The 15,853-nt window shown below is 42.0% G+C and overlaps 1 protein-coding gene across 5 annotated transcripts in view; it reads right to left on the bottom strand.

Moving 5' to 3' along the window:
- Nucleotides 1-1,462: 1,462 nt before the first annotated feature.
- PGR (progesterone receptor) overlaps nucleotides 1,463-15,853 on the bottom strand; it is a 74,742-nt gene continuing 60,351 nt past the window's right edge. For 4 of the 5 annotated variants that reach the window (XM_074984552.1, XM_074984524.1, XM_074984543.1 and 1 more), the window contains 2 exons: nucleotides 12,904-13,061; nucleotides 1,463-4,460 (listed from right to left, as the gene is read on the bottom strand). In XM_074984552.1, the coding sequence (XP_074840653.1) occupies nucleotides 4,305-4,460; nucleotides 12,904-13,061 (314 nt within the window). In that variant the 3' untranslated portion in view covers nucleotides 1,463-4,304. The remainder of the gene's footprint in view (nucleotides 4,461-12,903; nucleotides 13,062-15,853) is intronic. The other variant, XM_074984533.1, reaches the window with a different exon arrangement.

Genomic DNA, 15,853 nt, shown 5'->3' on the forward strand with positions numbered 1-15,853 from the left:
ACTAAACCCTCAAAATTTCTTAGCTGGCCTTCTGATGTCACAAACCCACCATCTGGTGCTAAGTTTCTAAGTTAATGTCAACATGAAAACCATGAAGTTGCTGAGCTTTGTCACAAACCCGCCATCTGGTGCAAAGTTTCCAAGTTAATGTCAACATGAAAACCATGAAGTTGCTGAGCTTTGTCCCACCAACTGCAGCTTGGATCCCAGCCCAACAGAGTTCTTTCCGGGATTGACCAAGGTTACCTGTTATGTCCGACTGTAAATGTACAATTAATCACTTGGCAGCTTTGTTTCCAGCATTCAAAACAGGGTAGAGGGTTTAATTGAGAGTCCTCAATTAAAGAGGACTTTGTTCAGCATTCTGCTCTTTAAAATGACACACTCAGTTCTTAACTCTTTTGAACCATGGCAGTAGGGAACAGGCTTGCAGCACATCTCCAGGAAGTGCTGCACAACGCTAATAGCCAGGGTCGAGTGTGCAATGTCAGAATAGCAGGCCTCACAGCACACCCTTTAAAATCAAGGAGAAGGCAACCATTCAGTTCAGCGGGCTCTGGAGCAAATCCAGACACTACGCTTTCTGTTGCAAACATAGCTACTTCTGCTAGGGCCAAGCAGTTTAATTACCAAATCAATCATTTATCACACATACACACACACACACACACAGTCACACTCTCCACCCGACTCTACCCCCATAGATATGGCTGCTCTAAAAAAGGTGAAAAATTGAAGAAATGTAAAATGACCCTGGAACGTTTTTTTCATTTGTTTTGAGTGGTGGTGTTTTAAAATCAGGCTGAAGGAGCAGAGGATAGAACTCAAAGCCTTGGGACGAGGAAACATGAAGCAGACAGAGCAGAACAACATGCAAATAAATATGAGACCCGTGGACCTAACCCCACCTTCCCAAATTTGCAGACAACTAAATAATCGTGAGGATTATGGTGGAAAGAGGAAAGGAGCGGTGCAATCTGCAGAAAGTATAAGGCACTTTTTAGCGTGTACAGTCCTCTCATGAGGGAAAGACTTTTTAAATGTATCCTATTCATGTCTGCTGCTCATAGAGGCTATGTCTACACTAGCCAAAAACTTCGAAATGGCCATGCAAATGGCCATTTCGAAATTTACTAATTAAGCGCTGCAATACATATTCAGCACCTCATTAGCACGCAGGCGGCCGCAGCACTTCAAAATTGACGTGGCTCGCCGCCACGTGGCTCGTCCAGATGGGGCTCCTTTTCGAAAGGACCCTGCCTACTTCAAAGTCCCCTTATTCCCATCTGCTCAAAGGAATAAGGGGACTTCAAAGCAGGTGAGGTCCTTTTGAAAAGGAGCCCCATCTGGATGAGCCGCGCCAATTTCAAAGTGCCGCGGCTGCCCACATGCTAATGAGGCGCTGAATATGTATTGCAGCACTTCATTAGTAAACTTCGAAATGGCCATTTGCATGGCCATTTCGAAGTTTTTGGCTAGTGTAGACACAGCCAGAGAGCCACATTTCACCCATAAAAATCTCCTATTGCTAAATCGTGCTGTATAATTCAGCATGAGGAGATCCAGGATTGTGAAATCTTGTTTATTACCACTTACACAATCATTAAACACAACCGTTTTAGAGATATCTGCAGCTTTCAGGTCAAAAATGACCTTAATCTTAACCATCCCTGCAATGAAAAACTTCATAGAAACTACCACAAAGCCTCAGAAAATCCTACTGAAAGCTAAGGTTATTAACGGTACTTGTTGCTGGATTCCTGGACTGGTCTGGAGCTGATCAAGAGTTGCTACACTTTAGATGTGTCCACTGTAGAAAAGCTTGTGTTCTGCTTACTAACACAATACAGCTGGAATCAAAACCAGACAATGGCCTCAAACTAGGGCCTAAAAACAGCTTTAGGAATTACCTGAGGATCAGGGTAGGAAAAGTTCACAGCTATTTTGTCTAAATGTAGCTGATGCAGCACTGAGTAAGGGATTTTCAAATGATACGAAGGCCAAATTTTGACAGAAGTTGCTGGTGGTTGTACCCTGTAAAATATACAATTATAATCATACTGTTGTGGCAACTCTTTTCTGAGATTTCAAAATTACTCATTTGGAAAACTTTTTTGGACTTTACTATTTATTCCCAAAACATGACAGCAACTTAAGGTCTTGCAGATACCATCTTTGAAGAAAGTGAGAGCTATTTTGGAGGTATTGCCTGCATACGGTGTCTTGCCAGAGCACTGAAAGAAGCAATAGTAGAAGTTCATTACAATGATACCTGCTTGGAACATACTGCAGGAACTGAGTCAGAGATTTATACAGCTTGACTTTAAGGGCATTCTTAAGATGGGCATATTCACTTTTCCATGTTCCAAATTTAGAAGTGGTACATTTAGGATGTTTTTTATGGCATGGTAATAGTGTTCAACAGGTTACTGACAGTGACTTTAATGAATGATAAATCTTGCCATGCTTTTTTTCAGGACATGCAGCCACATTCACTTTCCCAGAGAGCTTGCAGAAATGGTATTATTATACAATGGATTAGTGAGCATGTGGGGGAACACAATTAGTTCAGATACAGATGTAAATAGTGAATGCAAATGCAAAAGGTAATACAAACCCCACCACCACCCTCGGAATGCAAAACCAAAGAACTCTTACATTTTAAACCTGTAATTTATTAAAATATAAATGTTGTATGGATCAGAGTTAAAGTAAGACTGTGTGGAGGAATAAGAATCAAAAGCACTTGTCCACAGACAGTCAAAATTTGCAATCTGGTCTAAAACAAAGTGGAATTGTCCCAGCTTATCTAGAAAAATTTCTTTGCAACCTGCTAGTTCTTGTTTTGTAACTGCCCTATTTGGCTAGCTCTCGTACACCTCCTGGAGGCACCAGCCAACCACCATGCCAGCTCTTGCAGAAGGCATTACTGGGGATTTTGGAGAAATAGGACATGGCTTCCAAGGACAGATAAAATCACTAATGCTTCTAATGATTTTGTAATATCTAATAGTGGAGTTTGGTGCCCCTAGAACTATGCTTCTGGTTTTTGAACATATCTGAAGGAAGCAGGTGAGGTGTTTCATATCCATTCCAAAGGAAATACCACAACAATTCTTCACTAAAACATTTCACTCCCATTATAAAAGTTAACACTTCCTCTTTGATCATATAATTGTACTTCACTTGCACTCCCAGCCACATTAACCTCCATTACAATTACTCCAATTATAGTAATTTGTCCCTATAAACCACACAATGCTTAGGGCCACTGAATGGCATTGTTATGAGACTGGTGTGTATCAAAGCTTCTATAATCATTCTTTCCATTTCTTTTTGCATTCAATCTCTCTGTAATTTGATTTTATTGGGTGTTTGAGTTATCCACTGGCACATTAAGATCACCAAAGGCTGTAGTCATTAAACATTAATGAGTGTTAAAAGGAGACATGTAACTAATGTAGATTGAAAGTGTGGAAAAGATACAGTAGGGGCTCTAATGAATAACATTAAAAATGTCTAAGTTTAAAATTAGAATTAAGTGGTTTAGCTTTACTAATAAATGTCATATTGTTAAGGAGAATAATAACGGCAGGATGCATCTGTGTGTAGCCTAATGTATACACTACTTTCAATGGAAGGCAAATACTGACAATTCCCTAATTCTTCCAATCTTGTAAAGAATTGCTTCAGTTTTACTTTGGTACAGTCTCACACCCACAAAATGTATATTTTTGTTGCCATTATGCTAACTACATATACAGATATTGTGCCACTATCAACCTAAACCTGGACACTGTACTTTGAAAAGCTACTTCAGAGAGGCAGGTTAGTAAAGTTAAAGGGGAAGATTCCAAAAGTAAATGTGACTAATGTATACTTTAACGTCTTCAGACCCTTCATATTTATACATATGCACACCCACTCTCCCAACCAACGCGCTCCATATCGTAGCAGTTTTCAAAGGAAAAATATGAAAGAAAAAATGTACTAGATGAGTGTTCATAGACAAATAAAGATCCCCTTTTTTCAGTATTTTTCCTGTGCATTCCTAAGGAACAACCTATATTGGCTTACAAAACTTTTCTTATGACAAATATTAGGTATGATTTTAACAATTAAATAAATCAGCAGCGCACAATAGGGATATCAAACTTACACAGACAGTGGCAGGTGTGGTAAACAGAACAAGTATCTGAAAATCCTGACACTGTGAATCCTGACCAAAATATACCACAAAATCTGGATCAAAAATACAAACAAAAAAGGCACCAACCCCGCTGGATCTGCAGAGAAAAGACAGTTCACTTTTTGTGAAATAGAAGCGGTTTCACCATTCCTGCCAGGATCTTGGGTAGCTGGGCAGCAATCACTTCTGACATCATTTCTGGGAATTCAACACTCAGTGCCCGGGACTGAAGAAATGTGTTCAGACAAAACAGGTGGAGTTGTTTCACTAGCTGGTTTTAATGAAACACAAATGTGAGAATTTAGATTGCTGTACATTATACATTTATCTAAATATGACCAGTTATTGTTTACTTTAAATATGCCACTCGATGTCATTTTCATGTCTATCCATACGTGCCAGCATCCTCCATGCTTGACCCCCTCTGCCCCAAGCCCTCCTGGCACCCCTTTCCACAAGTCTCTGCCCCGCCCCACCCCACCTCTTTCGGCCCCTCCTCCATATACACCCTATTCCCACTCCTCAGCCTCCCTCCCAGAACATCCTGTCCACCACAAAACAGCTGTTTGCTGTAGGGCTGCTGATGGGCAAGAGGCCCTGAGGGCCATGAGGAGCTGGTTGCTGATGGGTGCTGAGCACCCACTGATTTTTTTCGATGGGTGCTCCAGCCCGAGATCACTCGCAGAGTCAGTCCCAGTGTGTTTATCATACATCAATTTATACGGTGCACAGTCTGGTCTTGCAACCCCAGAAGGTCTTTTCACTTCAGAAGTCATAAATGTACCTAAATGAACACTTCATTGTGCAAAAATGGGGTGACTCACTAACCCCATCATAAAATAACCCAGCTTCCTTCAATGAACAGAAACGATAGTACTCATTTAATTTGCTGTTATTTTCATTGTTCATGTGGTTCCATGATTCATTCACTGCACACTATCCCCCTTCTGAAAAGAGAATCATCAGTTTCCTCATGGGCTTTTCTAGTTTGCTCACCATTACTGTAACCGAATACTTCACTAACACCCATTAATCTTCACAAAACCACCATGAGGCAAGGGTGTGGTGGTATTCCCCAGGGGACAGATGGGAACTGCGGCACCAAGACTAAGGTACAAAGTGCCCAATAACTTTGAGTCATTTGCGAGACCCAAACCCTGATTTTTCAAATGCTATAATGCAGCAATGCAAAGAGCATTTTGTCTGTTCAATGCACAACTCCCATTGACTTCAGTTGCAGCAGTGAGTGCTCAGCAGGTCTGCAAATCAGATCTTAAAGTATCAAGAGGGGCAAGCAGAAAATGAGGAACATGCAATTAGTGACCACCTGTATAAATTCTGGTTAAAGCGGTTAGACCAGCATCACGAACAAATTCTGTGATACGAGCAGGAATAGACCACAATTCTGCAGGGCATCATTCACCTGCCTTAAACCAAAGACCATCCTTTCTTTAACTGCAATCCCCTGCCTCTCTCTTTTTTGCATACCTTCAAACTACTGCTGTATGAACATTGTTTTTTTACTTTTTTTTGGTTCTGGCATTTTCAAAAAATTGAAAATCATAACTTTCTGTCAAAACAATTTGAGAATTTGAGCATTCTGAAAGTTTTAAAAATAAAATCAAAACCAATTTCTAAATAAAATTCATTTCTAGCAAACAAATCTAAATCTTTTGTTTACAAATTTCAGAACAAAATGTTTCTGTTTTTCTTAGGTTGTTTTCAGTCGAAACAATCCAGCAAAGTCTATATGAATTCACAAAAAATTTTGGTGTCACCAAATCTACATTTTCAGCCACAAGTGTTTTAATCTATGACTTTGCTCTGCACTACTTCCAACTTTTGCAGCAAATAAGGCAGACAAGAGCTTCCTTTACTATCCTGATTCATTCCCAGAGCAAATCCTTTTTGTGCACTGAATGAGGCATGCAACCTGTGGAAAACACAGAAGGTGATTTATCATAAACAGATTATGGGAATTAGTTAGGGAAATGGAGTGGACTGAAGAATTCCAAGATCTGAATATGCTGAAGGCTTGGAATTATTCTGTCAAAGTTGCAGAAACTATTTGAATCCTGCATCCTAAGCAAGAGGGGAAAAAAATCCCCAGGTCACAGAACAAGTTAGATGAAAAATAATCTCAAAGAAGTAATTAAGAGAACTTCTGCAAAGAATAACAAATTGTAGAGATCATCAACAAAATACTACTGCTTGGAGGTCAAAAAATATAGGAATAAAGTGAGAACTGCCAAATGCCAGGCAGATTTGGACCTTACAAAGGGAATTAAACCCAATAATAAAAGATTCTATAGCCACATAAATAAGAAGAAAGCAAGGGAAAAAAGAAGTGGAACCACTAAGCACTGAGGATGGGTGTGGAAATTAAAGATGATCCAGAAAACGCCAGGACTGTTAGTTTAACCTCATTTGTATGCAATGATTTGGAACAAATTTTGAAAGAGAAAGTAGTTAATGACATAGAGGTGAAGGGTTGTTGGAATAAAGCACAACATGGTTTTACAAAAGGTAGATCATGCCAGGCCAATCTGTTCTTTAAGATGATAAACTGATATTTTAGACGAAAGGAATGCAGTAAATTTAATCTACCTGGCTTACAGTAGGACTTTCGATATAGTTCCAGATTATTATAAGAGTTAGAAGTTGAATAAGGAATTTGTTAAAGGGGTGATTACAACTGGTTAGACTGAAAGTTAGAACTGGTTAGAACTGTCAGGCTGGAGGGAGGTTATGCACTAAGTTCCTCAGGGGTCAGTCTTGGGATCAATCTTATTTAACATTTTTGTTACTATCTGTGACACTGTATATCTTGGGGGAGCATCCTGTAAATCCCCCAGATACCCTATTTTGTATATCACTGTGATCTTGTATTCAAAGCATACAATGTAAGGTATCATGGGCAAAGTTATGAATGACGGAAACCCATTGTTCTGTCTACGTACATATATCTTTTGTGCATATGAATTTACGAGAATTGAGTTGCATGGCTGTCACGAAAACATGCTGTAAATTGCGAATCAGACATTAGCTCCCCAGACACAAGAGCAAGGAAAGAAGCTAACACTCAGGTGGGTGTCAACCAACCATCAACAGTCATTGTCCAGCAAGAGAGCTATAATTTCAATGACTCATGTCCAAGAGGCCTCACCAGGGGAATTGTTCAACCTGAACTCGGGACTCAGTGATGCCGCCCCCTCCCCATGCCTGGACTTGTGCTCCACAAGCATGTGGGAGATCTCACAGAGCTGGAAGGGACGTCAGGAGGTCATCGAGTCCAGTCTCCTGCCCTCTTGGCAGGACCAAGCACCATATTTTTTTTTCTCTTAATCTGTTTGCTCTAGATCCCTAAATGGCTCCTCAAGGATCAAACTCACAATCCTGGGTTTAGCAAGCCAATGTGCAAACCATGGAACTATCCCTCCTCCTCAAAGATATAACACAGAACACAGTACACAGTGGCCACATGCTGGGACTTTCTCCTACTCCACCTATGCTGCAAACAAGGACACTGAGAAGGATGAAAACAACAACAAAGGAGACTGGCTTAGTTTTAAGTGACAAACCTGTATGTTAAGGACTGCAATATCCAGTGGGATGAGAAACAACTCTTAACTGTTTATGATCATTCATGAGGTTGCTGGAAATGTTTTGTATATTTTCTCATGAGTTTTACAATGGCTGGCCTATGTCCACTTTCCATTGATGAAATGATGAACAAGTTGATCAGTTAGATGGTATATTCCTGAGGTACAGTATTAAAAGCCAGGGTGGGGAGAGGTATTTGGCTAGTACTTTAATCTGAGGGATTCATGAGTGATTTTGGGAGCATTCATGCAACCTAGGAGGTGGGCGCAGGCTACCACATGTGGTTGCGCTGAGTAGCAGAACCTAGAGGGATTTGCTGCTTGTCACTACTAAGGCAGTGCAAGAAACCACCCAGACTGGTGAGATGAAAGAGGCACAGCTGTCACAATGTCCCAGGTTGGTCCCCAAGGATCCTACCATACTGACCTTAGCACAAAAAGGCCACGTCTACACATGCACGCTACTTCGAAGTAGCAGCACCAACTTCGAAATAGCGCCCGTCACGGCTACACATGTTGGGCGCTATTTCGAAGTTGAAATCGACGTTAGGTGGCGAGACGTCGAAGTCGCTAACCCCATGAGGGGATGGGAATAGCGCCCTACTTCGAAGTTGAACGTCGAAGTAGGGCACGTGTAGACGATCCGTGTCCCGCAACATCAAAATAGCGGGGTCCGCCATGGCAGCCATCAGCTGAGGGGTTGAGAGACGCTCTCTCTCCAGCCCCTGCGGGGCTCTATGGTCACCGTGGGCAGCAGCCCTTAGACCAGGGCTTCTGGCTGCTGCTGCGGCAGCTGGGGATCCATGCTGCATGCACAGGGTCTGCAACCAGTTGTCAGCTCTGTGGATCTTGTGTTGTTTAGTGCAACTGTGTCTGGGAGGGGCCCTTTAAGGGAGCGGCTTGCTGTTGAGTCCGCCCTGTGACCCTGTCTGCAGCTGTTCCTGGCACCCTTATTTCAATGCGTGCTACTTTGGCATGTAGACGTTCCCTCACAGCGCCTATTTCGATGTGGCGCTGCCCAATGTCGAAGTTGAACGTCAACGTTGCCAGCCCTGGAGGATGTGTAGACGTTATTCATCGAAATAGACTATTTCGATGTCGCTACATCGAAATAAGCTATTTCGATGTAGTGTGCATGTGTAGATGTCGCCAAAGTGAAAGTAGGGTAATAAAGTTTGCAGATGACACAAAGTTGCGAGGTACAGCTAATGCAGAGAAGGACCAGTATATCATACAAGGTCTGGATAACCCTGTGAACTGGAGGGATATAAATGGGACGAAACTTAATAGTGCAAAGTCATGCATTTAGAGATTAACAAGAATTTTTTTCCTATAAACTGAAGACTTATTAGGGGAAAGTGACAGCGGAAGAGAAAGACCTGGGTATATTGGTTGATCACAGGATGACTATCAACTGTCAATGTGATGCTATTGTGAAAAAAAGTGAATACAGTTCTAGGACGCATCAGGTGAGGTATTTCTAGAAGAGACGAGCAAGTGTCAGTACCATTATACAGGGCACTGGCAAAACCTCATCTGGAATACTGTGCACAATTCTGGTTTTATGGAACAGATGCAGAGAAGGGCTACTAAGATGACCAGAGGAAATGAAAGCCTACCTTATAAATGCCTACCTATCCGTGCTCCCAGAGGACATGGAGTCTCTCATAAAAAGAGACTCTGAGAAGTTGGCTTGTTTGTCACAACCAAAAGAAGGCAAAGGTGGTATGACTGCTTCCTACAAACACATCTGAAAGATAAATGTCAGGGAGGAAGAGGAGTTATTTGAGTGCCAATTTGCACATGAGAACAAATGATTATAAACTGGACATCAGTAAGTTTATGCCAGAAATTAGACAAAGGTTTCTAACCATCACAGGCGTGAAGGTCTAGAACAGCCTCCCAAGAGAGGGGAGTAGAGGAAGTAAAATACCTGACTGGCTTCAAGACTGAGCTGGATAAGTTTATGGCGGGGATCGTATGATAGGACTGCTTGTGATGGCATGTGGCCCATCAGCAACTGCCAGTAGGAAAAATCGCCAACTCCTCAAGACAGGACAGTAGACAGGGAAAACTCCGAGTTATGAGAGAAAATTTCTCCTAAAATATTGTGGGCACATCTTGCCCACATACTCATACTTTAACAGATCACCATATTTGTGTCTGATAAGGAAATTCCTACCCCCACCCCCAGCTAGGTCATTTTGATAGCGACCCTCAAGGGGCATGCAGCATGGGCACTGCACTTTGGGGGGTCCTGCACTTTCAGGGGACATGGTGTACAGGGCAGCCTGGGGGGATGTAGCAGTAGGCTTGGCACTGGCAGCAGTGAGTGACCCAGTCCCAACCCTCCCCAGCCTGCCAGCTCCCAGCATCACTCAACAGAGGAGAGCAGAAGCCAGAAAGAGGTGGCACGGTGGTGGAGGCTTGGTGGAAGGGATGGAATCAGGGTACGAAGGGGCTGGACAGAGGTGGGAAAAGGCAGGGTGAGTGGGTGGGACTTGAGTTGGGGGTGGGTCCAGACGCCACACTGCCTAGACACAGCCCTGTTCTCAGTGCATTTCTCTGATATTTGCTGACATCTGGAGAATGGAGACAATCTTGGGTTCTAGTCCAGACTTTCAAGGAAGTGTATGTTAATGTCCACTGACTTTTGTCCATTTTCTGTAAGCTTTGCCATTGCCGCCCCACCCCCTCCAGCTGTCCCTGCCCCACTCTTTTCTCTTCCCCCCACATCCTTGTCTCATTTTATTTGCCTCCTCGGTCCCAAGCTATACTCTGCAGACTTCTCACCCAACTTCTAGTCTCTCTGCCCAGCCAACTACAGGCTTGCTCTCTGAACCCCAATCGCCCACTGCTCCCAGTTTCTCCCTCTCCTTCTACTCAGTCCCAGTGTTTTCTCCCAATCAGCCTCAGTTATCCCTCCAGGCTTTCATCTGCTTTGTCTCTCTTCCACCTCTCCACTAGTTCCCAGTTCTGATCTCCTTCCCAGACTCGTCATTCAATCTCAGTCATCCCACCCATCCTCTCTCTGGCTCTTTCTCGCCATCTCTTTGCCAAACTAGTCCCAGTTCTCCCCCTCCCACTCCTTCTCAACTGTTTCCTCTGCCCCCAGACCTCTATCCCTCTTTCACTGGTTGCAGTCCCGATCTCCTTGTCCAATTCCAACCTCCCCCAGTTCCTCATTTGATCTCAGTCTTTCTCCCTCAACTAACTGTTTCCCAATGTCCCTTCTGTTTTCTTGACTGGCTCCCAGACCCAGTCCCCTCATTTTTCCCAGTCTCGGTCTCCTTGAGCAACTAGTTTTGGCCTCTGACTGCACCCTTCCCTTTTCCAGTCCCAGGCTGCCCACTCCCTGGCTTTGGATGAAGAACTTGAGAGGTGGAGCCTGGGAGCGAAAGCTGCCAGGGACACAAGAGGAAACTGGGACTAGATCTGGGATTGGGAGATAGGAAATGAGGAGGGGGAAGATGTAGTTTGAACAAGGTGGACTAAGATGCAATGAGACAAAAATAATTTGGGGCAGGGATGGGCAAGCAGATGGGACTGGGGACCTTCTGGGTAAGGAGACTGGAGCCAAGTCTACACTAGACATTGAAGTCGACTGTAGATACTCAATTCTAGCTACAGCAATTGCATATCTAGAATCAACTTACCTACAATTTACTTACCTGGCCAGCATCATAGAAGGAGACATTCTCACATCTATCTCCCTTACTCCTTGTGCTACTGAGGAATACAGGGGTTGACTGCTGACCCCACCAGGTAGTTGAATTTTGTGCATCCCTACCAGGTGCACAAAATTGAATTTAGGAGATCAACCCTGAGCAGACCAGATTGATCCTTCTTGTAATGCAGCCATACCCTGGGACTGGAAGCTAGGAGGGAAGAGACAGAACTGGGATGGGTTGTATGGAAATTAGGGGGAAATGTGCTGAAGAATCTGTGTCCACTATACGTGCTCCCACTGAGACTGGATTGGAACCCTAGACTGCTGAGTCCCCTCATTCCTCTGCTGTCAGCACATATCTGTGAAACTCACTTGCAAAGTATGTGACGTAGCCTCTTCTAGTACTGGTCCACAAAGAATGACAAACTACCAATGATATCAGTTTGTCACATGGCCCAAATGGCAGAGGTCTCTGAGGTGGGAATAAAAATCCATCCATGCAGATGAACCATGTGAGCATCAATAATATCATAGCGACATTTCTGTGGTTTTTTCATCTGGCTTTGTGAAAACTCAGTAAATTATACAAAAATGACTATGTTAGTAGAATATGGTTAAGTTTGCAAAGCCAAACACCAAAATATGAGGAAATATAATAACTAAGGCAGAAGTTCTCTGGAAAATATTGTATGTGATTATGGTAATGAAAATGCATTGTAATATATACGCATAATGAGGCAAAATTGAAGTTACTCTCAGAAGCAAACTTAATCGAGGCATTTCCCATTGTTTCAGTATTTGCCTTTGCCACCTTTATAATAGTTTTTAATGTTTATGGTCTGTAATATATACAAACACACTTGCAAAAGCTCTGAACTAATATAGGCTGAACCTCTCTAATTCGGAACTGTCTAATCTGGCAACATCTGTAATCCAGCATGATTTTACTTAGGCAGATGGCCACTTATCATGGGTGTGGCCAAGTCTCCCGTGGTCCCATAAAATTTGTTTGCAGCCACAAGTCATGGCTCTCAGTGTTCTGTGCTGTTATTTAGCTGGAGTTTACCCCTAAATGTCTTCTAAGAGCCCAGTAAGAAGTAGAAGTGTTGGTAATGTTCTAGACTATACTGGCCTCCTGAGGTCCATCAAATTCTCTCATCTGATCCCGGTCAGATCGCAAGGTTGCCGGATGAGACAGGTTCAACCTGTATTACTAGAACTATAAAAAATGAAATGGTATTTTCAAATACATTTCCCATACAACTGAACCCTCGGTAAATAAAAATGTTAACATCGGGTTGATAATGCACAGATTTTTGCTCTCAAGGTGCCCAACTCTGCCTGGACAATACAGGCATCCCAGTATATATATTTTAAACTGACTTTACCAAATGGTTCTTGTTTCTGGCATAATCCCACACACCACAGAGAAACAAACTTACATCATGCATGGAGTCCAAAAGTTTTGTAAGCTGATAGAATCGTTGTGAACTGGCCACAACTCCTTTATGACGCAAACCAACTGCCTTGACCAGCTCTCTAATATAACGTGCTCTCATCTCATCAAACTGGCTTTGACTTCTCAGACCTTCCAAAGGAACTAAAGAGAAAGCAATACTCTTGATTGTTGCATTACATTATGAAGACAATAACCAAGAAAGAATTTATACTGTATTTTACACTTTGGAGTTTGGGTAATTGCTTTATTTTGGACATTGAACTTCTTCCTGTTCGTCTATGAAGAGCAAAAACAGTGATTGGCATACACAGCTGGACGCATATGTCAGAGTCAACCAGTTATGCTGCTTTCTGGTATCCTGGCATGGAGTCACTGATATAGAAAATCTGCCAGAGAAAGTGGTGAATGTGATGCCACATAACTAAAATTCTACCTCTGCCATGAAGTCACCTGTTTCTAAGGGGGTGGGAACACAGGCAGGGCAGCTAAGGGATGCAATGATTTAGCATATCCCCAGTAGTGCCTCAAGGTGGGATAACTCAAAAGCCTTATGCGGTCCATTGAAGGTGACAACTATAACAAAATAAAAATGGGCAAAAATTTCCAATAGGGCAATTGTTTAAATTCTCCCATCTTCTTATCGCAATGAAAATTACACGCCAAAACTCCAGCTACTTTTGAGTTTTGGAAGTCCAGTTTTTGAAAGAGCTATTGTATATATTCTTTGACTGAAAACAAGCATGCATCACTATTTCATACTGGAAAGAGAACAGAGAGTTAAATATTATAAAAAATAAAGGCCAAATTCACACTGGTACAACTCCATTAAAGCAACTGGAGCTACACTTGGGATGAAATTTGCCCAATGGTTGACCCTAGCTGTATCATTTTTTCTTAGTTTGTTATTTTAAAATACATTTTAACATGATCTAAACTGAGTCCTTGATGTTGACACCTTAAAGGGGTGAACTGAATGTTGTGGGGGAGAGCTCACACTTCTGTGAGAGATGGCTCAGGTAACCCAACAAATCTTTTCCATCTCTTACTTCCGTGCAGCTGTTGTTTAGCTGGACAAACTTTTTAGTAAGGCTGTGATAACTGGGCATCAGCTGCTTGGCAGCCGATGCTCTCTGTTCAACAGAAGAAAACTACCTTCTATAATGGAAATTTAAATTTAGCAGAAAAATGCCAAATATAAAGTTGTAGGACGATAACTGCTATCAAGAAGCTGTTATTTTTTCCCATATAACTGTTTCTGGAAATACTACTATGGAATGTCCTCTGGATCCTAAACTTCTATTAAAATATACAGTATTCACTTGCTGGGAATTATTTTTTCACCTATGCTTACAGAAAAGCAGGTCAAGCTGAACAAGGATTTCATATGCTGAGTTTAGGAGTCACAAGCAAAGCACATGGACAGAATAAGCCTTCAATTAATATTTTTCTTGGCACATGGATGCATCAAGCCTAATAAATAGGAGTCCTATTGACCCTACTGTTGTTCAGTGTAGGTGGGTGGCTCCTCAGGGAAACCAAGTCTCAAGAATAGTTTGAGTTAGAGTTCTGGAGGCAGCTTTCGTTCTGTGCTAGCAGCTCCGTCCTTTTCCATACTGGATCAGGGAATTCATTACTGACAGCTATGGTCAGCTACAGATAAATTTCTTAGTCTAGACAGGCAATGAAGTTCACTCACATGCCCACCCACCTGAAAACTGGAAGACCAATGAGCAAATTGGAAACTGGAAGAGTTCTATGTATCTGGGATCAGATTAGAGGTGGTGGGCCAAACTTAGTTCTGGAACAGACAGCTGAAGTCAATGAAGTTGCCTCAACTTACACCTAGGCTAAATTTGCCCATCTTTGTCCAGTAGAATTTGAATATTTTTAATACTAGTAACCTAACGTGGTATGCCAGCCCTGTCCATTCTCCCCTGCTTCAATGAGCAAAAATTCACAGGAACAGCATGTGGCCCCTACATCAACTAACCTGACATTTTATTAAAGGATCCTTCGTATTTGTTATTTAGTGATAAATTTTCCAGCTTTGTAGGGGGCTTTATTTGTATATTATCATTAATGTCAGTCAGAGTTGTACGGCTTCAAACCCTGCCCAATTACTCTGAAAATGTACAGCTTATGGCCACCTGCCAAATTTTATTCAAGAGTAACAGATAGATAGCTGTGCTAGTCTATATACTAACAAAACAAAAAAGCAGTCCTGTAGCACTTTAAAGACTAACAAAATAATTTATTAGGTGATGAGCTTTCATGGGACAGACTCACTTTTTCAGATCATAGCCATGAATTAACGGGCATAAAACAGACTTAAAAACACTCCTGATTCACAAACCTGTCAGCCAGCACTTTAATGAAGTGGGCCATTCTGTAAATGACCTGGAAGTCTGTGTTTGACTGAGGAGGAATTTTCACAACAGTTTGGAAAGAGAGGCTGCTGAACTCTCTTTTATATTCAAATTCGACACATTAACACGTGATTTGAACTGGGATGGGAATTTTCTAGCTCATTATAGGGGCTCTTTTGCATACTTGGCTTTACCTAATTCTTGACCCCATCCCCCTTCTGCCCTTCTGCTCTCTGATTTGCTCACCTTGATAATATTTTTCTGATTTGTCAACCTTGATTACTATACTTGGTTCTCTGTGCCTTAAATACTGAGTCTATTCTGGTATGGCTATAATCTGAAGAAGTGGGTCTGTCCCATGAAAGCTCATCACCTAATAAATTGTTTTGTTACTCTTTAAAGTGCTACTTGACTGCTTTTTTGTTTTTATTCAACAGGTATCTCACTGAATTTATCCTGAGTATCAAAAGTAAAGAATAGTTTAGTGCTTTGAATTCTGAGACATATTCACTTAAAGGGAATTTTGCTGCTTTTCAGGACAGACAGCCCTAAAATTTTCAAAAGAAA

The sequence above is a fragment of the Carettochelys insculpta genome, chromosome 1, assembly GCF_033958435.1.
Source record: "Carettochelys insculpta isolate YL-2023 chromosome 1, ASM3395843v1, whole genome shotgun sequence".
Classification (NCBI taxonomy): Eukaryota; Metazoa; Chordata; order Testudines; family Carettochelyidae; genus Carettochelys; species Carettochelys insculpta.